Here is a 24,026-nt window from a genome sequence, read left to right as displayed (position 1 = left end):
GTTAACATTTGTCATGTCCCATGTTTAAGTGAACATTATATTTCACCTACAGAGTAAACTGACCTATTTCAATCTGTTTTTTAGGATTATGTTTCGTGGCAAAAGCATTGAAGTGAGACTTATTTTTCTCTCTGGACTGTGCATAGCAGTAGCTGTTGTTTGGGCCGTATTTAGAAATGAGGATAGGTATGAGTGTTCAGTGTATTTGCTTTTAAATTAAGGATGCATGATTTTATGTCTTACTTGGTAATTACGCATTATGATTATTACAGATTTCTTTTTGCTTTTATCCCAGAACACCATAGTCTTGAAATAAGCTAAATAAGTACTTAAATAAACAGATCTTGTGCTAATGGATTTAAGGTCATATAGTCAAGAAAATGTGTGTTATGATTTAAACATCTAAGCTGAAATAGCCTTCAAAAATATACTTAATTATGGTATATCCACACAATGAAGTACAATGTGGCTATAAAGGATGAAGAAGATCTCTGTGAATTGATATGCAGTGATTTCTAGGATGTATTTTTAAGTGAAAAAAGATTATATAGAGAGTATGCTACCTTTTATGTAAGGAAGGAAATAAAAGGAAATATACAGGTATCTGTGCATTTGCAGGAAGGGTAACCAGAAAAAAATGTTTAACTTCTTAATGGTTTATTAATAAAATTATTAAAGGCCAAAACCACTTATAGCCTAAAATTTGGAAGCAAAGTTTAATACAATTTAGGCAGCTTCAGTTGATAATTATGCATATCAGTTCCTGGTAGATTATGTTACATAGCTCTCATTTCCTTTAGATTCCAACTATCTGGACATATGTTAACACCAATATCCTTTGTTATGAGCTACCTTTCCAAAAGAAACATGTATAAGTTCAAAGGTTAAAGATAAGTATGTACTATATCCAATTATGTTCTGAGGTAGCCTTTCAACTTTTCCTTAGTATAGTAGTGTTCATTATTCTACTAGGACAGCAAATTAATAAATATGGAGTATATGAGAGGTTTTTTGTCATTATACTTGCTGCTTAATAATCAGATAGTCAAATCATAACAATTGAAGTTAGTGATCAATTTCTTTTGAAAAGTCCCATCTAAGAATAACTACATAAACCAATAGAGTAATTTCTTTTGATTTTAGGTGGGCTTGGATTTTACAGGATATCTTGGGGATTGCTTTCTGTCTGAATTTAATTAAAACACTGAAGTTACCCAACTTCAAGGTAAAGTATATGGCTTTGCTAGGTAAAATAATTTTTTCTTTTTCTTTTTTTTTTTTTAAGATTTTATTTATTTATTTGACAGAGACACAGTGAGAGAGGGAACACAAGCATGGGGAGTGGGAGAGGGAGAAGCAGGCTCCATGCGGGGCTCAATCCCAGGACCCTGGGATCATGACCTGAGCCGAAGGCAGACACTTAACGACTGAGCCACCCAGGCGCCCTAATCTTTTCTTTTTAAAACAACTTTATTTGAGTATAATTTACATGTAGCAAAATGTACCCATCTTAAGTTTACAGTTTATGAAGTTTTATAAATGAATAACTTTGTAGCCATCATCCTAGTCAATTATAGATATCTCATCTCTTCAAAAGCTCTGTCCTGCCCTTTAGCAGTCAGTCCTAATCACCAGCTGTAGCCAACCACTGATTTGCTAGCTAAAATATTTTTAATCATTTATATAATATGCCAAATTCATAAAATCCTTACAGACAAAATATCAACGAAGAACAATTTCTTTGAGTTAGTGATTCTTTTTTTTTTAAAGAATGGGATAAACAAGATAAAATTTCTAATGTGATTTGTAGAATAAAACTACAAATAGTAATAACCGTTAAATGCCTTTGAAAAAATAGTGTTCAAATGTAATTTCGCATATTTATTCGTACTTGCAAAACAGTATAATCTCTTAATTTACATGGAAGTTTGACCTTTAAATTTTTTCTTTTTTCAACAGTCATGTGTGATACTTTTAGGCCTTCTCCTCCTCTATGATGTGTTTTTTGTTTTCATAACACCATTCATCACAAAGGTATGATATATTTGAAATCTGTGGGAAACATGCTAAAAGAAGAGAATCTTAAGCCTGCTCTTAGATAACTGATTTTGCAGATGTTTACCATTAAGTGGGTACTAATTCTCTTGAAAATTGTCATTGAACTTAGCCTTTTAACAGAGGATTTTTTAAGCCTTTAAGTCATTCTGCTAAATGAAAAATGTCTCCTGGCTGATCATGAGAATATCTATAAATGTTCTTCCTGTCCATTTTAAAGTAACTTTTCTTTTCTTTTTTTTTTAAGATTTTATTTATTTATTTGACAGAGAAAAAGCGAGAGAGGGAACACAAGCAGGGGGAGTGGGAGAGGGAGAAGCAGGCTCCTCGCTGAGCAGGGAGCCTAGTGCGGGGCTCAATCCCAGGATCCTGGGATTGTGACCCGAGCAGAAGGCAGATGCTTAATGACTGAGCCACCCAGGCGCCACAGCTTTTCTTATTATAAAACAACAAATCTTTGCTGTAGACAATATAAACAGCAAAAAGAATGAAAATGCATCACTACTACTTTCATTTCTGTACCCCCTATTTTAAGACTAAGAAAGAGCCCCACACTGGAAGTCTGAAGACCTGAAGTGTAGCTCTGTAACCTTGTTATCCTGGCAAGTCACTCAGCGCTTTGTGCTTCCGGTTCCTAATCCATTGTGTGAGGGAGTATTGCTAGCATTCCAGCCTCCCTCTTCCATCAGTAGATTTCTTCTGGTTGGAACTGACAGAAGGCATTCGAAACCTTCTATACCACAAAGGTCTCATCTATCCAGCCTGTGTATAGAGGCCAAAGTGGAGCTGGCCTCAGAAGAAACTAGACCCAGGGGCACATACTCTCCCTTTCCACTTCTGTCCATTGTGTTCGTTGTCCCAGACTGGCTTTTTCTATGAGGTTAGAGTCATAGCAGCTGACAGCTCCTCATTCACCTAGCCCCACCCCCACCACTAGCTCTTCCATAAAATGGCGACGCTGTTCCCAGAATAAAGGGAGAGGTGTTGGGTGAGTTTGGTAGTTCTTCATTATTTACCGTTTTTCTACTTGTCCCTATTTCTATCTCACGAGTATTTTACTGCTCAATTCTCCTGAGCCTGATGCGGGACTTGATCCCAGGACCCTGGGTCCATGACCTGAACCGAAGGCAGACGCCTAACCATCTGAGCCACCCAGGTGCCCAAAAGTAACCTTTTTAAAGAATAAAATTAGTATTATGGATTATAACCAAAAAAAGTCAATTAATGAAAGCTTTCTATCTAAAGCCATCCCAGTTTGTGTCAATTTATTTGGTTCAAAAAAATATTTCCATAAGTCCCTGCAAAGTGGTCTCATGGTGAAAGTAAAGCGTTCTCTGTAAAAACCATGCTCTTAAGTCAGCAGATGGTCATAGCATATGGCCCATATATTACACAGGGCACAAAGATACGAACTGTAACTAAACCCTTTTAACTTTTTTTCCATTTAGTTTTGTTTGTTTGTTGTTTTTTTAGAGGAAGGGGGATGCAGGGAGAGGGAGAGCAAGAATCTTTTTTTTTTTTAAGATTTTATTTATTTATTTGTCAGAAAGAGAGAGAGCACAGGCAGGGGGGAGTGGCAGGCAGAGGGAGAGAGAGAAGTAGGCTTCCCGCTGAGCAAGGAGCGCGATGTGGGACTCAGGCCCAGGACCCTGGGATCATGACCTGAGCCAGAGGCAAATGCCTAACCAACTGAGCCACCCAGGTGTCCCAGAGGGAGAGCAAGAATCTTAAGCAGGCTCCACGCCCAGCGCAAGCTTGAGATCATGTCCTGAGCCAAAACTGAGTTAGATGGTTAACAGACTGAGCTACCCAGGCTCCCCTCCATTCAGTCTTAACACTAGTATCACTTCATAAATGTTAACTGTGTCTGCCAGCAAACTGTTTGCATTCCCTACACATAAAAAGTTTCAGAATTTTAAAGATACAGGATAATAATAAAGATGTCTTTGAGGCCTCTTTCTTTATTCTCTGCCTAGAGAATTTTTCATCTTCTTTTTTCCATATTTGTTCCCAGTGACTAAGAATGTGATTTCTAGTAATCTGATCTGGTGGAAAAGATTAGAAATGCTCTTTGGAGTTCACTAGTGTAGATTTACTTTAACACCTTCTCAGTCTGGTTTGTTTGTTTTTATTAAGGCTATAGACCTTACTTGAGAAAGTAACTCAAAATGAAAATCATTGGACATTTTTTTTTTTTTTAAGATTTTATTTATTTGCTAAAGAGAGGGAGAGAATGAGAGTACAAGCAGGGGGGGTGGCAGGCAGAGGGAGAAGTAGGCTCCCGGCTGAGCAAGGAGCCTGATGCGGACTCAATCCCAGGACCCTGGGATCATAACCTGAGCCAAAGGCAAACGCTTAACCGACTGAGCCACCCAGGTGTCCCTCATTGGACATTTTAAACGTGTCTTTCAACTCTGGTGTTAGCAGAGTTTTAATGAGTAAGCAGAGGAGGTGGCCACAGGAGTATAGGTAATAAGAACCTGTCTTCAGGGCCGCCTAGATGGTGTAGTTAGTTAAACCTCCAACTCTTGATTCCTGGCCTGGGTCATGATCTCAGGGTCGTGAGATCGAGCCCCGTGTTGGGCTCCACACTGGGCATGGAGCCTGCCTGGGATTCTCTCTCCCTCTCTCTCTGCTCCCCGCCCCCCTCTCCCTCTCTCTCTCTCTACAAAAAAAAACCTCGAAAAACCTGTCTTCATTTTTCTTCCATCCACCCTTGTAACTTGGAAGAGTATATTGCAAATAGTAGTTACTCAGATGTCTTTGAATGTAGGAGAGGATGTCAGTGATGGCTTTCACTTAAGTGTTTTAAATAACAATTAAAAAACCAAAATGAACTCTATCTGGGAATTAAATCACATTATGGGAGTTTGCTGTAAGGAATTGTATTTAATATTAGTCTATTTTCCTAAACTCCTGTGACTTAACCCTTCTGTAACCCAAAGTGTAACATGAGGGAAAGATTTCTCTAGCTAGAGATTATCTCCTTCTTTCTACTCAGCTCAGATGTCAGTGAAGTCCTCTTAAAAACACTAAAGTGATTTTTCCTATGCTCCCCACTCACATGGAAAATATTATAGTTACTTGATCAAATTCTCCTTAAATTCAGCATTTATTTATCTTCCCACCACCTGTTTGATGATATATTCGTCATAATGTAAAGCATAGATGGCTGCTCATGTAATCTTCATTTGCTACCTTAAAATGTTTCCCCTTCACAACAGACTTGGCTGTCAGGAAAGAACTATTAAGGGGCTCCTCACACAGCCCACATAAAAAGACCTTAGCCAGACACAATGGATGAAATTCAGCTAAGGTTAATGTTTTGATTGGGACATAAAAATCTGGCAGGGCTGAAACTGGACAGGAGACAGGCTAGAGAAGCTTCTCTAGTTCTTCAGGGCTGGGTCTTTTCAAGTTTGGCTTCATTGTTATTATGGTGAGGAGCTAGGAGGTCAAATGTATTTTTTTTTATTTTATTTATTTATTTGAGAGAGAGAATGAGAGATAGAGAGCACGGGAGGGAAGAGGGTCAGAGGGAGAAGCAGACTCCCTGCTTGGCAGGGGGCCCGATGTGGGACTCGATCCCGGGACTCCAGGATCATGACCTGAGCTGAAGGCAGTTGCTTAACCAACTGAGCCACCCAGGCGCCCCAGGTCAAATGTATTTTTATTCAAATAAAGTTACCAATATTTATTACAAATCTAAATACAAAAGATTTCAGTATTTCTTGTGTCTCTATTCATTGTTACTGCTAAAAATGACTAAGGACACATAGTACATGACATAATGTAACTACAAGCACTTAAAATTTATCGTCTGTCAAAAATGCTAGCTATAGTTGTCAGTATAGATCAGTGCCCAAAGCTTCACTTGAATAATTTGTGTGTGGTTTATCTGCTAGTTTGTGATCATTGTTGAGCTCTAATGAATGGAGCAATATGCTTGATGAATTTTGTTTTAGATGGCCCCAGCTTTTGCTGTACTTTTTAAGGAAAACTGTCTACAGCCCATTTTTTACCAGTTTACTGTAGGCCATTACCCAGGGGATCAAATCATTCTTAAATACTGGTAGGTTGTTCTCTTTAAATGATTGGGCAATTTCTTTCATCTTCTTCAATTTTAGAATGGCGAGAGTATCATGGTTGAACTTGCAGCTGGACCTTTTGGAAATAATGAAAAGGTAGGTATGGCAATTAAATGGAAATGGCTACCAGTATATATATGTGTGTCCAGTTAATAATTTTGCCTTCCTGTGTAATTCATTGGTCATGTAGTGCATGTTAAGGTATTGTAAAACTTTATTTCTCACAAAATATAGCCCTTTTCTAGTTATTCTAAATTATTAAATACCTATTGACTTGGGTTTCATCCTAGAATGATGGAAACTTGGTGGAAGCCACTGCTCAACCCTCAGCTCCCCATGAGAAAGTAAGGATTGTATTTCAGATATGTTCATTGGACTTTAAATCATACCCTCTGAGACAAGACTCTTCTTTGGGGGAAAAAAATCCAGATTTTTAAAAAAATCTGTTTCAAGGCCTGAGTCCTATTTTTGGTAAAAAGGAAAGAAAAAAAAATAAAGGTTAGATGTGGGGATACTGGATTAATACTGTGTTAACCCTGATGTGTGTTGGGTTTCATTTTTCCGAAACTGTGTATCTATTTCTTTCAAGCTCTCTGTGCATTCAGAGTATATATGTGTGTAGTTTATGTTCTCTGATTTCAGTTTCTTCTAAAATGTCTATTTAAAAATGTTAAAACAATTACTCTAATATCAATCCTTCCCTTTCTTAGAGATACGGGTAAAGATTCCTAAGAGGTTTATTAGTCCCTTTTTTTTCCCCCCCCATAATTACAGTTACCAGTAGTCATCAGGGTACCAAAGCTGGCCTATTTCTCAGTAATGAGTGTGTGCCTCATGCCAGTTTCAATACTGGGTTTTGGAGACATTATTGTACCAGGTAAGCAATTGTTTGTAACAATTCAGTAAAAATATACTGATGGTTTAAAATTGCCAAATGTTTAGTATCTATTAAAAGTTAACTTATTCTTAGTGTTAAGTATTTGTGGCTATTGCTAGAGCTGGGATCAGTGACCAAAATAGAAAAAAAGCATTTTGAGGGGTAGAAGATAAAGCTCAAATGGTAACAACCAAAGTATATCTCCCATGGCTCAGAAGGTGTCTTAGAGGAAGCACCTACGATCAGTTTGACCTACTTCCCCAAGAAAGTATGTAACAAAACTCTTTAAAAGTTTAACAATACCAAATGTATTGCAGTTTCTATGACTTCTATTTTAAAATAATAGTTATGTGTTATGAAAAGTGGTTTAGGAATACCAGGCAAGGTCATGGTCAAGAGAAGAAACAGAACACCAGCTTCCAGGGCATTATAATACAAAAAATATAGCATATGGTGTATCTTCTCTGTATTATTCTCACTGGGCTACCTATAGAATAAACTTAATCCCAGCCCAGGAATAATATAACTTAGAAGTAATAACTAGTCTTTCTTAATCAGCTGAGAGTTTGTCCTTCACTTTTCTTACAGTCTGTCTGTACTAACTGCCTGTGAAGGGCTAAAAAGTATAAGCTCTTCTGCAAAAGCCCTTTCATTTATGTAGTAAGGCCAGGTAGAGACAGAGAAACCAACAGCTCTGCCTTGTGAGTTGGCATGGCAAAGTCCAGTGTAGCAACTCTCTTAGTTCATTTTCTAGGATAGATCACAAGTTAGGCCACAGAGCAAATCTTAGCAAATTTAAGAAGATCGAAATTACATACCAAGTATATTTTCTGACCACAATGGTATGAAACTAGAAATCAATAACAGGAGGAAAACTGGAAAATTCACAAGTACATGGAAATCAAACAAAATAGTTTTGAACAACCAGTACATCAAAGAAAAAATTAAAATAGAAATTTAAAAATACCTTGAGAAAAATGAAAAGAGAAACAACATCCAAAACTTATGGGATGCAACAAAAGCAGTTCTAAGAGGGACGTTTATAGTGATAACCACATACATTGAGAAACTGGAAAAAGAAAAACCAACTAAGCACAAAGTTAGCAGAAAGAGGGAAATAATAGACGACAGCAGAAATAGAGAACAGGAAAACAGTAGAAAAGATGAATAAAACTAAGAGTTGGTTTTTTATTTTATTTTTAGATTTTTTAAAATGTATTTGTTAGAGAGAGAGAACACGAGAGGGGGAAGAGCAGAGAGAGGGGGAGAAGCAGACTCCCTGCTAAGCAGGGAGCCCAACTCAGAGCTCGATCCTGGGACTCAGGGATCATGACCTGAGCTGAAGGCAGACACTTAACCAGCTGAGCCACCCAGATGCCCAAGAGTTGGTTTTTTAAAAAGATAAAAATGACAAACCTTAGGGCACCTGGGTGGCTCAGATGGTTAAGCCTCTGCCTTCGGCTCAGGTCATGATCCCAGGGTCCTGGGATCGAGTCCCACATCCGGCTCCCTGCTCAGCGGAGAGCCTGCTTCTCCCTTTCCCTCTGCACCTCCCCCTGCTCATGCTCTCTCTCTATCTATCTCTCTGTCTCAAATGAATAAATAAAAAAAAAAAATCTTAAAAATGACAAACCTTCAACTAGACTAACCAAGAAAAAAAGAGAGAACCCAAATCAATAAAATCATAAATGAAAGAGGAGACATTATAACCACAAAAATACAAAAAAATTTTCTCTGTCATGGAATATTAAGCAGCTAATAAAAACTCATGCTTTTAAAGACTGTTTAATGGTTTGGGAAAATGTTTAAAAATGGCATTAAGTTAAAAAATCATATAAAATTTTGTCCAGAATTTGAGGTACCTTAATGTTCCCATGATGCAAAAATGAATGTTAAATACAATATAGCATGTAGTGTTGCCATAATTAATAGTTGAATTGTATTGCTGTTATTGTTTTAAGAAAATAATGTGTTTGGTGTGTTTTTTGGTTTTTTGTTTTGTTTTGTTTTGTTTTTAGGCCTCTTGGTTGCATACTGTAGAAGATTTGATGTTCAGACTGGTTCTTCCTCTATATACTATGTTTCCTCCACAATTGGTAAATTTTTGTTTTGTTTTTCTAGTATGTTGAATTGTATTGTCTATAGGAAAAGGTCGAGGTCTAAAAATACAGAGTCCTGGATTCTAATTCTTCATCATTAATTAGTAAGACAAGTTTTCCCATCAAAAAGAAATAATACTTTACTATCCATATCATAAGTTTTTGAGGTTTAAAAATTATATGTGAAAGAAAATCATTAGATTTTATGTCTTAAATGCTTCTTAGAGCATCTGGCACACAAGTAGACAATAAATTGTATAATATTAGATTTTCTTAAAATACTATATGAATGACAATGTATTTATATAAATGAATTTATGGCACAATAACATCTCACCTGCGACAGCAGAAGTAGTTGTCGTTTATCCCTCTATTTCTCTTATTGAGAACAGACAAGAACAGGAAGCAAGCCAAAAAATACTTTACTTCTAAACATATCAAACAGGTATCTTGAAGTCCATATACCAGTGTTCTTTATTCCTAGGTAAGTGGCCTGCTCCAGAGCAATTTAGATACTGTTCTGGCAAGGTTTTCAATTCCACAGTGGAGTTAAATACAGTAAATTAAAAGTGTATGCTAGCAGTAGAGAAGACTATTACTAGGAATAGGTACCCGACAACAAGAACAGCTAAGTGAGTGAAAAGATGATAAAAAGAAAAAAAAAAAACTATAAAGAAATAAGAAAAGCAGTTTGAGGCTATTGAAAATGGTATTGCCTGAGGGCATGAATGTATTCAAGTCCAGCACCAGTCAGTGTGATAGAATACAAGAACACTCAGTGCAGAGGCAGGTAAGAAGGCCCTCTGTCCATTGTGCTGTATAACTGCGGGCAGTTCACATAACTTCCCTAGTCCTCCATTGCCTCGTCCATAAAATCAGGAGGTAAACTGACCTGTCTATGAAGGCTCTGCTAGCTCCAATATTCTGAGATCCTGTGTTCATGGTGAGACACTGAGTCATGAAGAAAAGATCAGATGATGTTTGGTATGCACTTGTTGAAGAAGTCCAGGAAGTATATAATCAAAATGAGGAAGATTTTCCAAAGCAAGTTTTAGTACCTACAGGTACATATTTTTTAATGTGCAACAACTCAACATCCTCAACGGTGACAGATAATGGAGACTTCTTTGAATTACTATCTTTGTCAATGATTAATGATGAGGGTAATTATAATTGAAATACTAACCAGTTTTCAAACTTTCACAAGCAATGAGGTATGTATGTCTCTCCTAATGGCTGTCTAGGAAAATAACAAAATCAGGAAAAATATGGGTAATTCCCTCAGGTCCCCTCCCTCCTCGGGAGCTTTGTATTATCACTTTGCTATCACTCAATAAACCTTGCTTTGCTGCCCCCCCCAAATCAGGAAAAAAGTCATAGGACAAAAATGTCCTCAGAAACATTTGAAAACCACCACTTCAGTAAGGGAGTCAAAATCCACTTTGGTAGCATGTAGAAATGACTGATAAATTGGTGTTCTTACAGCCTACGCTGTTGGCATGATACTCACATTTGTTGTTCTGGTGCTGATGAAGAAGGGGCAGCCTGCTCTCCTCTATTTAGTTCCTTGCACGCTTGTTACTGCCTCAGTTGTTGCTTGGAGACGTAAGGAAATGAAAAAGTTCTGGAAAGGTAGCGGCTATCAGGTATGTGCTTCTATCTCAGTTACCAAGTTATGATGTAATTTAGTGACTAACTTTGGCTGGGAACTGCCTATATATATATCAAAGCTTTTATGTGCCCCAAAGTTTCCTTGCATCTATTAGGATATCCCAGGTTTTTTCCACCATTACCATTACTGTCTACCTGCTGCTCAGCAGTTCTCATCCCTACTACAGTTGGTTGCCAAAACCCTGGTGACTCAAGCTAAAACTACCAAGAATAGTGGGAGGGCAACAGGGGAAACCAAAACAGCATTTCAACATGGAGTTTTCAAATCCACACAAAAGTAGACTTCATGAAAAGTAATACTATGTTAAGTACTGAGTTTTTGAGACTAACATTAGCTCTTTATAATAAGAGTCCTGAGATTTTGCACATATAAAATGTGTACTTTCTTCAGCACCTGAATGGGTCTACCTAAATTAAATAGGGTACCCATTTCAGATTTAAACGGATCAAGACTGACTTCCCTGGAACAGAGAAAATCATGATATCAGAATCTATTATGTTTGAGTTTTTTCTTCATTGAAGTTAAACCCCTTTCTTCTTTTCCTAAATGTTCTTGATATTCCAGTAAAGTTTGTTTCCATTGAAATTAAAGAGGGTTGGGAAACTCTAGCTGATTAAAGGTCAGGGACGTGGCATCGACCCCTTCATGAGGCAGTTAGCTCTGCTTTGCCCTATTACAACAAACTCCCCTCCTCCATCTGCCCTCATACCTGCGTCTTAGTGGTCACATGAACAAAAATAGAAGTGCTTTGGGTGGATGCCTGCAATTCTGTTAGTAGATAAACAGTTCAAAGTTCATATCCACCTTGTGGTTGGTCTGTAGCATCATCTTTATTTAACAAGAGATGATTAACTTATTAAGTTAGACTACTATATTTGGAAGAAGCACTGGTCTAGAATTATTTTGGGTAAATCTTATAATTCCTTTGAAATTTGGTTAATATGATAATACCTGCCTTGTCTACCTCACAATGCCATTGTCTCAACTTATATTTATGCACAAAGAATTATGGCCACAGGCCCTTAACTAAACTAGTAAGATAGCTTTTAACTTGTACATGAGGACACCCACGTAGAGATTTTTATCTTTATAGATTTGTCCTACAACACATACTGTTAGCCTTTGAAAGTCACAACCCAAAAAGTGCTCTTCATAATCATTTTCTTAAAACTTTCATATTTCTTCATTTAGTAAATGTTAATTGAGCAGCTCTATGAGCCAGGTGCTATTTTAGGTGCTGTTGATAAAAGATGAACAAGTTAGTAACAGGCCGACTCTCATGGCCTCTTGAAAGTTAGAGTCTAGTAGAGAATGCAGATAGTCACTAACAAAGTGTGATAACTGTATTTCTTAGTCATGGTAGGGTGCCATGAAAGCTAGCAATCGGACACCCAGTGCTTGTCATTTTGTGACAGTCAAAGGTGATTTAGGGAAGGCTTTTTTTTTTTTTTTTTTTTTTTTACGATTTTTATTTATTTGAGAGAGAATGAGTTGGGGGAGGGACAGAGGGAGAAGCAGAAGGAGACTCCCCACTGAGCAGGGAGCACCAAGTGGGGCTTGATCCCAGGACCTTGGGATCATGACCTGAGCTGAAGGCAGGCACTGAACCGACTGAGCCACCCAGGCAGCCCTTAGGGAGGGCTTCTTAAAGAATGTTAAATTTATGTTGAAACTTTAAGATTGAGCCATGTGTTCCATATGGAGGGAACTATGTCTTGAAAGGCTCAGAGGGAAGAGAGCATGGCGCATTCTAGGAACTGAATGAAGTTTAGGATGACTATAATATTGAGTAACAGCAGGAAATGAAAAATGGCAAAGGAAGCAAGGGTAAGAGCCTATAGGGTCTTGGAAGCCAAAGACTGTTGAAGAGGTCTTTGAACTCTTATCTTGAGAGCATTGGAGACCATTTAAGGGTTTTAAGAAATCTGCAAAATGGACTGAAGAAGGGAGCAAAACTTAAAGCACCTATTACAATGAGAAGCGATAGTAGCCAGAATTAGTATGGTAGTGAGATCAGAAGAGGACAAAGTCAAGAGAAATTTAGAGGCATAATTAATGGAACATGGTGATAGTGTCAGTATAGGGAGAGAAGGAAGTGGAGTCCAGAATTTCTGCCTTAGGTAACTGGGTGGGTAGGTAGTGATACCATTCACAAGTTTAAAGAAGAAGATGATGAATTCAATGAAGTACCTGTAGGACCAACAGGAAGAGAGAGAAATAAGCAGTTGAATAAATGTCTCCTTATGTCCAGGAAACAGACCTAGCTAGAGACAAATTTGGAAGCATCATCAGCATACTTGATGAGTAAGAACATAGAGGGAGAAGAGAAAACTCAGGACAGAACTGTGAGCAAGAGGTTTCTACAATTAGGCACATTTATCTGATTCACCAATTACGAGGTAAATTAGGACAGGGAAGATGAGCAACATGGGGAAATTTTGTTTGGGGTCAGTATTAAATCATTTTTCACGTTAGCAGGACTGTCAGAGTATACATACTGTCTTACAGGATTAAGTATGTTTCTTGTTATTTTCATCACCAGCATTTTTACTTATAAAATTTTCCTTCCCCTTTAATACGGCTTTTAAAGCATTTTATTTATTTTTATTTTTTTATTTTTTATTTTATTTTTTTTTTTTTTGAGTAGGCCCATGACCAGCGCAGAGCCCAATGTGGGGCTTGAACTCAGGACTCTGAGATCAAGACCTGAGCGAAGATCAAGAGTCAGAGGCTTAACCAACTGAGCCACCCAGGCACCCCAGCAATGTGTGCTTATTGGGACGCCTGGGTAGCTCAGTTGGTTAGGCTTCGGACTGTTGATGTCTGTGCAGGTTGTGATCTCGGGGTCATGAGATCCAGCCCCACTGTTGGGCTCCATGCTGGGCTCAGAGCCTGCTTGAGATTTTTTCCTCTCCCTTTGCCCCTCTCCCACTGCACGCACATTCTCTCTTAAAGAAAAAAAAAAGTGTTTACTACAGAAGATTTTGAAAATGTAGAAAAATAGAAGAAAATTAAGTCCACCTATAATTCCACCATCTAGAGGTAGCCACTCTTAGGATTTAATCACTTAAATCCCCTTCTGGGCCTTCCTAGGTAAATGGATAGGTGGGTACATGATACCATACTCTAAAGAGTTCTCTCTTTTGCTTTTTCACTGCATGTTTGTATTACTTCATTTTTAAATTTCTTGTAAAAAATCATTTTAATGGCTGTGCAATATTCTCATACACATGTGCTGTATTTTACCATTTCCTTTGACCCAGTAATTTCTCTTCAGGGTATTGTCCAGAAAGTGATTAAAAATTTGGGCAAAAGTAGGGCGCCTGGGTGGCTCAGTTGTTAAGCGTCTGCCTTCAGCTCACGTCATGATCCCAGGGTCCTGGGATCGAGCCCCGCATCGGGCTCCCTGCTCAGCGGGAAGCCTGCTTCTCCCTCTCCCACTCCCCCTGCTTGTGTTCCCTCTCTCTCTGTGTCTCTGTCAAATTAATAAATAAAATCTTAAAAATAAATAAATAAAATAAAAATTTGGGCAAAATTGATGTGAAAAGATGTTCATTAAAGTACTTCTGATTATCTTTGTTTTATCTTAATGTCTCATAGGTTAACATTATTAGTGGCAGTTAATGAACTAAAATTTTTACATATGCCCTAACCCTGTTTTTACTTTATTTTCCTTTTTGTGTTTTAATTACAAAGTAATGCGTATTTACATTCTTTAAACAAGTAATACAAAAGTGCCTAAAGTAAACATAGAAGGTCCTTTTCTAACTATTCCACATGTCCCCACATCCCTTTAGGGGTAACTACTTTTTTTTTTTAATTTTATTTATTTATTTGACAGAGAGACACAGCTAGAGAGGGAACACAAGCAGGGGGAGTGGGAGAGGGAGAAGCAGGCTTCCTGCTGAGCAGGGAGCCCGATGCGGGGCTCGATCCCAGGACCCTGGGACCATGACCTGAACCGAAGGCAGACGCTTAATGACTGAGCCACCCGGGCACCCCAAGGAGCAACTACTTTGAACAGTTTGTGTGGAGATCGTTTTATGCCAGCTCACACTATAAAAATATTTAAAGATGTAGACGTAACTGTAGTAACATTGTGTTTCTTTGGAAATATCCAAAGCTCATTTTCTCTATAATACCTATAAAAGATATTATAGTACCTTTTCTCCTTTCTCTCTATGATGTTTATTGAGGAGAAAGAGGATGATATAGCTAAGGAAGGAATTCAACTAAGGGATGCATTTATATTCCCTATGAACAAATGCTGCCCTGGACCATCCAAGTTTCATTCTTAAAAATCATCATCTTGAGGGGCGCCTGAGTGGCTCATTTGAGCGTCTGACTCCTGGTTTCTGCTCATGTCATGATCTTACGTTGTGAGATTGAGCCCCACATCGGGCTCCACACTTAGCAAGGATTCTGCTTCAGATTCAGATTCTCTCTCTCTCTCTCTCTCTCTCTCCCCCCCTCACACTCCCCCTCTCCCTCTACCCCTCCTCCTGCACTCTACCTATAAAGGGGAAGATCATTGCAGCTGGGCACAAAGCAGTGGTAAATAGCCCCAGCAGGGCTGACTCCAGGGTCTTAACAACATGATATGGAAGCTAAATAAGGCAATTGATGGTAGGAAAATCTATTTTAAAATACCTGAAAAGTTAAGACAACTTTGGTTATACACTTCTCACTTTTGTAGTGTGGTCTCATAATTTTATTAGGTAAAGACATTCAGAATATAAAATAGCACATAGTAATAAAAAGTGTGGAGTTTGGTGCCAGACTGCCTAAGTTTGATCTCTGGTTTTGTTAATTATTAGCCACGTGACCTTAGGCAAGTTACTTAGCTTCTTGGTGCCTCAGTTTCCTTCAGTGTAAAAAGGAATAATAATCATCCTACTTCAGAGGGTTGTTGTAAAATATGCAGATTGCCTAGAATAGTGCCTGGCACATCATAAACACTGCATTTGCTATTATTATTTATAGAAATCGGGTTTTTTTGTTTTGGTTTCTTGGCTTGGTTGTTATTTTTCAGTTCCTTAATTAGATTTCCATTTTCCCAGTTTGAATGTTAAATCTTCAGGTCTTTGTTAAATCTGGTTCTTTTAACTTATTTGCAAAAAGACTTGATAGCCATCACAAGCCTCAGAGGAAAAAAAAAATGCAGCCGTTTTCCCACTGTGCAGTAGATTTTAAAATATGAAGAATAGACACATGCTGAAATTTTAGTCAAGCTAGTTGCAGAATATTATAAACTGCTGCCAGGAGAGAATCTTTTTTTTTTTTTTTTTTTTAGAAAACTAGCATTTTTGAAAGTTATAGAATGTAATGCCTTCACAAAATTACTCCCCTGTTACTGTGAAAAAGGAAATCTCATTGCTTTTGTCCAACCTTTAAAGTCAAAAATTTAATTTAGCTTGACTGTTGCCATTTGTGGGGGACAGTACATTAGAGGCTTTGGAATCCATTCTGGCAAGTCACTTGGTCTGTGAAGACTTTGTCTCCTCATCCATAAAATGAGGTTGGATCTACAGACAGGTAGGAGAATCTATAATTCATAGTGGTGGATTACCCCAGGGCTTGGTAGGGCAGGTGGATGAGATCAGGTAAGGCTAGACTGAGGCTTTGAAAGTATAACTTGGAACCTCAACAAGTGTAGTAAAGCAGAGGGAGACTAGGTATCAACCCAGTGTAAGGTTGGCCTGTGGGTCAGCCCTGAAGCCAGCCCTCAGGCCATTCCCAGCTCATCTCTCTGGCCAGCGGTGTTCATAACCTTTCCCTCCTCTCCCCTGCCTCCATTATGTTCATAGCATTGCCAGCCTGTTTCCAGAATATGCTTTATATTATTCCCAACTCAAAATATTCTTTCTCCAAGCTGATATCCAAGAGTTCTCCAGTTGAAATTAGGTTCACCTTTCCCCATATTTTTTGTGGACTTTGTACTTTAAATACTTATTAACATCTGCCTTGTAGTATAGACATTTATGTATGCCTCCCTCATTAAGTTATTATCTTCTAGGTATTAGGAACCTACAGTGCCAATAACAGCGTTATATGTACTATAAATTCTCAGTTAATGTTATGGAAATCTTTCATGCAAAGCAACTGTAATGTTCGGTCCTTAATCCACTGACCTTTAGTCACTTTTGTGTCTATGTATATAAGCTTGTGTTTTAGCAGCCCTCATAGAATTACCAAAATTATATAGGGTTTGTAAAAGTGAGGCACTTTTAAAGCATCAAACTAGATTTGTGTCTGTACAGTTTTTATATATAATCATTTTTTTTGCAAGTGCCAAAAGTTTTTGCTACTATTTGACATAATCAAATATAAAACAGGTAATATAAAATGAAGCTAGAATCTAAGGTGATGGCATACTTGTTTATGCTGCTAATCATTTGGTTCACTCCAATGCCTGGTAGTAGAGTGAGTGCAAGAATAGTGGTGGTAAAAAGCAGGCCTTTGCCCTAGAGACCTTTTAAATGTCATGGTTAGCCTTGACAGCCTTTTTATGCTTTTTTCAAAGGGGAAATTATACCCCATTGGTCGCTGAAACTTAGAGACTTCGGGGAAGTACTTTAGTATTTTATTTAGAGTCTTTCAGCCCTTTCCATGAATTTCTCTGATCAAAAGAAACAACATTTCTGTAGGATTTCACTAAAATAATACTAATTTGGAAATCTTAATTGTATAGTCTATAACTCAAACCTGCTTACTCTATTAGTTGCTATCAACTTTTTTTCTTGAATGCTTCAAGAGCTTTTGTATTTAGTTCCATTTGATTCTACCCAAAGTCTTAAGTTCTGACTACTGTAGAATAAATAAAGGTGTTTCTTCTCTAGAGAGAAAAATCAAGCAGTGACCTAATTACTTTGGCATAAAGAATAACTAAGAGACATCATCATTTTAGGGGATTTTTTTGTTAATTTCTAATACTAAATCAGTGAAGTTAGATTTATGCAGCAACCTCCAATGGGCTATTTTACTCACGATAGGAAGTAAGTGTTCAGTTTGTTGCTATCCAGTAAACAGTGGGTTTGTCTCTGTTAAATGTCACTAGTGCTTCTAATTATTTTTAGAAGTCACAAGTGTAACTGACAAGTCAGAATACAGAGATACTTAGAACAACACTGCTTTAGTATCAACAACTCTCCAGTTACTCCCCTTTAATGGGAGTTTTAATAGAGTGTTTCTTGAGATTGGTTTAATTATAAATAAGCAGAACTATCAGTAAATGCCAGGCATGCCGACCCAATATCAGAGGACATCTTTCCAAACTGGCTTTCTTATTTACAAATATTACGAAAAACTGTACCAACTTCGCCAATTTTATTATCTATATTAATTTTTGTTATGTTTTTAAAAACCTATTTCAAGGTTGCTTTTCATGTTTCTATATTGCTTTTATTGAAAAGTTGGTAAAGTAAATACAGAGTACAGATCTTTACTTCTTAATAAATTGATTTTGAAAGTTTTTGTTTTTTAAACAAATACATTTATATATATATATAGTTAGGGATTATATTATAGTGCCAATGAGGTACCTGAGGATTAGGAAAGAGAGACATGTGATAATTTAGGGAGTATAGGCTGTGAATTCAGTAGGGTACAGTTGCCAGGGGAAGCAGGTCTTGGGGAAGGAAGAGGCTTTCCCCACCATCCCTTCTGCTGAGGCTGCCTCCGTTCTTTCTCCCCACAGCTCCAACTTCTCACCCCCAGGACTTCTAAATTGCTAGAAGAGAAGGGACCTAAATAGATCTTACATGCTTCTCCTTGCTCTCCCTCATTTAAATGGTGACTAAAATCAACTCCTCAACAATGTCATCATATGTTTCGTGTGGTGAAGTGTGTGATAAATGTGTTACCTGTCTCAACTGGGCTTTTGTTTTCCCCCCTTGAAGTGCTACGGATATGTAACTGTCTTAATCTAGGGGATATCTTTGGCAAATACAGGACCTCAAAACTGATTTTGGGGGGACTTGAGATGACTCATAGAGTACTGGCATGTTTGGGCTTTATAAGCTGTCTCCATTTCTTGAGACAGTTGTCAGCTGAAAGCCTAGCTCATGTGGTGGTGGTCTTCTTGTGTGGCAGGGTCAGAGACCCCATTTGGGAGTGATCCCACTGTTTCCTTTTCCAAAAAACACTAAAGCTTTTAGAATCACTTAACAAAAATAGGAACATTTACCTTGGTGGTCTTTCTTCTAATTCTTGATAAAGAAGGGAATATGTGCATCACAGTACTGAAAATCACTAACCTAAAAATCTTTGACAATCTTCACAAAGACAATGGGTGCTTTTTCCTATTTCTAAGTAATTTCATGTGAAGAACACAGTGAAAACATGTAAGCAATTTCTTTTTCCTTCAGTCCCAAATATGAAAAAAATATATGAGCAGAGCTGAAGTGACCATTTGAGAAAAGTTTAACTGGTAATTCCTCTAGAGTAGTCTATAGCAAATGTATTCTTGATTTTATTTTCAGAGAATCATTTGACCTTTAAGTACCTTCAGTTTATTTGGTTTTGGTAGAAATGTTTATTATACAGTATTTCCAAAATTTCATGTATCATTCTTAGATTATTTTACAGTTAGTTCAAGGTGTCAACCAGGTTACACTGTCCCCAAAGTAGCAGGTATTCTCACAGTGACCTGTGGGGTCATTTTTAGTTTTTTCACCTTTAGCAGTGAACACTGCCTGGAATTGCATCCTGGAATAAGCATCAGGAATATCTTCCTTTGGTGGTAGAGTTTCCACTACCATGAAGGCCAGTTCATATTGGGAAATGGATATAGTGGAAGATTCAGAGAAAGCATTTATCAGATTGGCCCTGAGTCAAACGATTAGGCTTTCTTTCCATGTCAATCTGACCATATCCTTAGGAGCCTGGATTTTGAACCAGTTCATTGCTCTAAAAGGAGTGGTCAGTTCCATGGAGTACTCCCTGTCTTGTTAAGATTTTTTATTTACTTATTTAAGAGAGAATGAGAGTGAGCCTGAGTGGGAGGAGCGGGAGAGGGAGAAGCAGACTCCCCATTGAGCAGGGAGCCAGACATGGGGCTCAATCCCAGGACCCTGGGATCATGACCTGAGCCAAAGGCAGACACTTAACCCACTCAGCCACCCAGGTGCCCCCTCCCTGTCTTTTTTAAAAAGTGGGAATCCTTTGGCCAAAGTAGTGAATATTGAGGGCAAGTTGAAATTTTGCATTTCCTGACATTTTTTATTTATGCCTAGGTGATGGACCATCTGGACTACGCAACAAATGAAGAAAACCCTGTGACTGCTGGTGAACAGATTGTCCAACAATAATATGTAGACCTGCAATAATGTGTCAGTTGATTTTCTACAAATAGAGTTTGACTTTTTAAATTGACTTTTGAATTGACAATCTTAACGAATCTTCAGTGATATGCTTGCAAATACATATTTTTAAGAGCTGGTACTGACACTTACATCAAATAGTTGAAACACATTTGCTTTTAACTGTTAAAGTTGTGCCTTCACATTAAATAAAGCATATGGTCTGTGTGATTTTGAAGATCTATTATATACAGTATATTTTTCTAAAGAACTGTCTTGACCCACCCCTGTACTTTCTTACTGAAATGTTTCTTACAACTCCTAGTAATAGACAAAAGCATTTCTGTCAAAGTGAGTTTTTGAACAGCTTTTACTGTCAAGAATTATGCAAATTTTATGCTCTGTAGAAATAACTGCTTAAGACCATGTTAGAAGGCAGTTCAACGATGAAATTTTGGACCTTTCCACTGCAGAGGTTAGGAAAATATAATTTGGGAATATATATAAATGCATATTTTTGTAGCATAAGTTTTTTTAAAAGCCCCAGTCTTTTTTTAAACTTGAAAATCTAAATTACTTTAGTCTGCATGTGTATTATATTAAACTATTTTTTCAGATATAAAGGAACAATATATAGAACTAGTCATTAAAAGGACACAGCAACTGAAATCCAGCTTTCAGTGGTCTGTTTTTCTTGAAGAGGTAGCTTAAATTTCTACACTCTAACATTCAGTTTCACCATTTCTTATCTCTGAAGTGTGGTTCTGTTGATATTAAGGCTTGAAATTTTGTAAAAAGTATTTTTTTTATCAACTTCTGTGTTAACACATGTGGCTCATTGTTTGAGTACAACATCCCTAACAGTCTCTCACCCCCTCAACTGCCACCTTTTTTTTTTCCTAATTCCCGCTCCTTTCCCCATAGGAAACCAATGTTAATCTTTTAATATTTTGATGGAGGATGGCTTAATACACAAAGTGTGCTTCAGAGGAAAGAATTGGAGACAAAACAGGAGACTGGGTTAGTCTTAATTTACTGACAATACAAGAATTTGAGTAAATTATCTTAGCCCAAAACCCTTGTATCTCAATTTTCATATCTGTAAAATGAATAAGTTAGACCAATTAATCACTCTAGTACTTTCCAACTTGAAAAATATCTTTTTCATTCTTTGCTGAATCTCAGTGTGGCCTTGAACATTATCCTGGGAGTCAGAGGTCGAAGTATTTTTCTACTGTCTTTTATTTTAAGAAATTCCCAAATGATGAGTGATTGCAACAACAGCAGGATTTTTGCATTTCTCTGTAAGTAATGTACAAGATTGTGAACAAATCTGTGATCTTTCATTCAAGGCCATTTCAACTGATTAAAAGATAAAGCTAATGCCTTTTAAAAGTGGATCAGATCTTTGATGTTTGCAAGAAATTTATTATTTGAGGGAATTAGATGCTTTTGTTTAACTTTTGCTAACTAAATTGTAGATAGAGAAGCTCCCTGACAGTTGGCCCCTCTTTCCACTTAGTATACTTATGGGTCCTTTGGTTTATGGCAAAATGACTGGTAAGTATCTGTCAAGTAAGAGTTAATTTTGCCTCCATAATATCAAGTTTGAATTTTTTCCAAAGAATCTAATTTTTTGGCAGACATTGATAGAACAGATAAAGTGCCATTTTAAAGCTCCAACTATATTTTCATTTATAATATCAATAAAATGTTTGCCAAAATATAGCTTTTTTAGTAAAATTATCTGTACTCATCCCAACTTTATGATATTTAGAAGCCTCAACCACATTTTATGAAGAATGTTAAAGAAAATTTTACATTTAGAAATCTGAAATCTTAGTTCTTCGATACAAATTCTACTTTATCCAACCATAAGTTATCAGAGGTAAATCTTTGTTCTAGTTTGCTATTAAGATCTTATCAATTAAATGAAAATAAGAAGCAAAAAGTGAAATTCCACAAATTTCTCCATTCTCAATATCAACTGTATTTGTATTCAAAGAATGCTTCTAGCAACCTAGTTGAAAATATTTTGAGAAATTACAGTAAAGTGCAGAAATATCTTATTTTGGAAATCAAAATGAATGGAAGATAGGGAGATGAAAGCTTGGCTTTAAAAGGCTGTGTCATTTCTTTCCCTCTCATCCTCCCACCACCTATAACTTGAAGGGGAAGAGAGTTGTTTTCTTCCTAAATATGTCTTTAAAACAGTGGGATATATAGTATTATTACTTATTGCAAAAAGATAATAATAATTTATTACTTTTTAGAAAAGTGTGAACATTTTGTAGCTTATCAAACAAAGAACTAAATATCTCAAATTGTAATGTAGGTGATTTTTTACTTCAGTTTAGGTCAACAAAGATAAATAAGAGGTTTGTGGTGAAAGACCTTTATATTCTAATACACTATATTTTCTTCTAGCTTGTAGATTTTTAGATTAGCAATACCTTAGTAGACTTGGTGATTTACTTCTGAAGGGAGAGAATTTTAACCCATCCGCTGTTGGCATTTATAGATTTTAGTTTCATGTCCACAGAGGTTTTGGTGAAATGGTACATTTAAAGTAAATACAAAGGAGCTTTCCACTGTTCCTTTGCTCTTTCAATTTCTGCCATAGGTATAAGCAAACATTATTTCTACGTTTGACTAAAAAATATTTGAACTAATTTTATTTAAGCTTGGTTTCTAGAAGTTCAACTTGATGATCTCACCAATGAGATTTCAAAAACAGGAATTGCATTTCAGACCAGTGGAATGCACTAGTTTGAAAGGGCTTATGTTTTCCCATTAATAAGGAAAAAAGTTAAACGATGCCAAATAACCAATTCTGCAGTTTAAAATTTTTGTTTTCAGTGCTCTCTTTACCTCAGAGGACAATTCTAAAGGAGGGTAGGTAGGATTATGTAAATAAAATCAAAATACTGAATATAAATCACTTTTTGCTTCCTGGAAAGAAAGATACTTGTAAATTCAAGTGACCCAAATCAAATTACTCAACCTTTTGGAATTGGAAAGAAATTGTGTAGTACGCGTGGTAAACAAAATGATTGATAGAGTAATATATAGGCCATATTATAGTGAACACCATATATGTAAATTTCCTTGTTTAATGTTGCCATATTTAAGGACAGCTTTGCATCTATGAAAATATTCATTGGCAGGAAAATTATTTTTAAACTAAATTTTAGAACAGTCCTGTATTGGCAATTGAGGCAACTAAGAGAAAAAAGAATATTTAATGTCATCGTATGTTTCTTTGATTAGGCATAAAAAATACTGTAAACTTCTATTCCTTTGGAATATGGATTTTTTTAATATCTAAAGTTTATCTGGTTAGCCTGCAGAATTTCCCAGTAGGACAAATCATTGTAAAGTTTTTGCCTATTTTATACCTGTTGTATTTTGTTCAAGTGAGAACCTTTTTAAAAATTCATATGATTGAATTTTTACTTCTTAGAGGACAGTTTGAGTGTGGAATTCTTTTTTTTTTAACACTTTGATATGTGAGTTGGTATAAATTAATAGTTTTATAACACTACTAGGCTTTATTTTTTTATGGAACATGATTTGAAATTTAAAATTTTTTGGTGTTAATTTAGCAGTGCTTTAAAACTTCATTATGTGCCAATACTGATAAGAAAAACAATTTTTTTAATGTATTGAATTCACTATGGTATTCAATAAATTATATTTTAAAATAAAATTTGAATTTGTTTTATTTTTAATGGTGAAAAATAATTGAAAATGAATTTATACTAGATTATGTTCACATAAAGTATAAATGTTAATAATCTTTAGGAAATTGTGTAGTGATTTAAGTCTGACAAATTATCCATAAAACCTAGATTCCATAAGTGTCATTTACTGGAAATTTATACTGATACATAATACCCCTTCATAAGTATTTATTGAATTAATGTATGCATGGAC

At 36.6% G+C, this 24,026-nt stretch overlaps 1 protein-coding gene across 4 annotated transcripts in view; it reads left to right on the top strand.

Moving 5' to 3' along the window:
- The window catches only part of SPPL2A (signal peptide peptidase like 2A), a 155,757-nt gene extending 134,272 nt beyond the window's left edge, over window positions 1-21,485 (top strand). For 3 of the 4 annotated variants that reach the window (XM_073876986.1, XM_073876985.1, XM_025883713.2), the window contains 9 exons: window positions 85-186; window positions 1,144-1,225; window positions 1,960-2,034; window positions 6,183-6,239; window positions 6,434-6,487; window positions 6,918-7,020; window positions 9,039-9,116; window positions 10,605-10,765; window positions 20,025-21,485. In XM_073876986.1, the coding sequence (XP_073733087.1) occupies window positions 85-186; window positions 1,144-1,225; window positions 1,960-2,034; window positions 6,183-6,239; window positions 6,434-6,487; window positions 6,918-7,020; window positions 9,039-9,116; window positions 10,605-10,765; window positions 20,025-20,099 (787 nt within the window). In that variant the 3' untranslated portion in view covers window positions 20,100-21,485. The remainder of the gene's footprint in view (window positions 1-84; window positions 187-1,143; window positions 1,226-1,959; window positions 2,035-6,182; window positions 6,240-6,433; window positions 6,488-6,917; window positions 7,021-9,038; window positions 9,117-10,604; window positions 10,766-20,024) is intronic. The other variant, XM_025883712.2, reaches the window with a different exon arrangement.
- Window positions 21,486-24,026: the final 2,541 nt, after the last annotated feature.

The sequence above is a fragment of the Callorhinus ursinus genome, unplaced genomic scaffold (genome assembly GCF_003265705.2).
Source record: "Callorhinus ursinus isolate GAN/ISIS: 27379988/994484 unplaced genomic scaffold, GSC_fseal_2.0 scaffold25, whole genome shotgun sequence".
Lineage (NCBI taxonomy): Eukaryota > Metazoa > Chordata > Mammalia > Carnivora > Otariidae > Callorhinus > Callorhinus ursinus.
The sequence above is the reverse complement of the archived record's forward strand: the minus strand, read 5'-3'. Positions and strand labels throughout refer to the sequence as shown.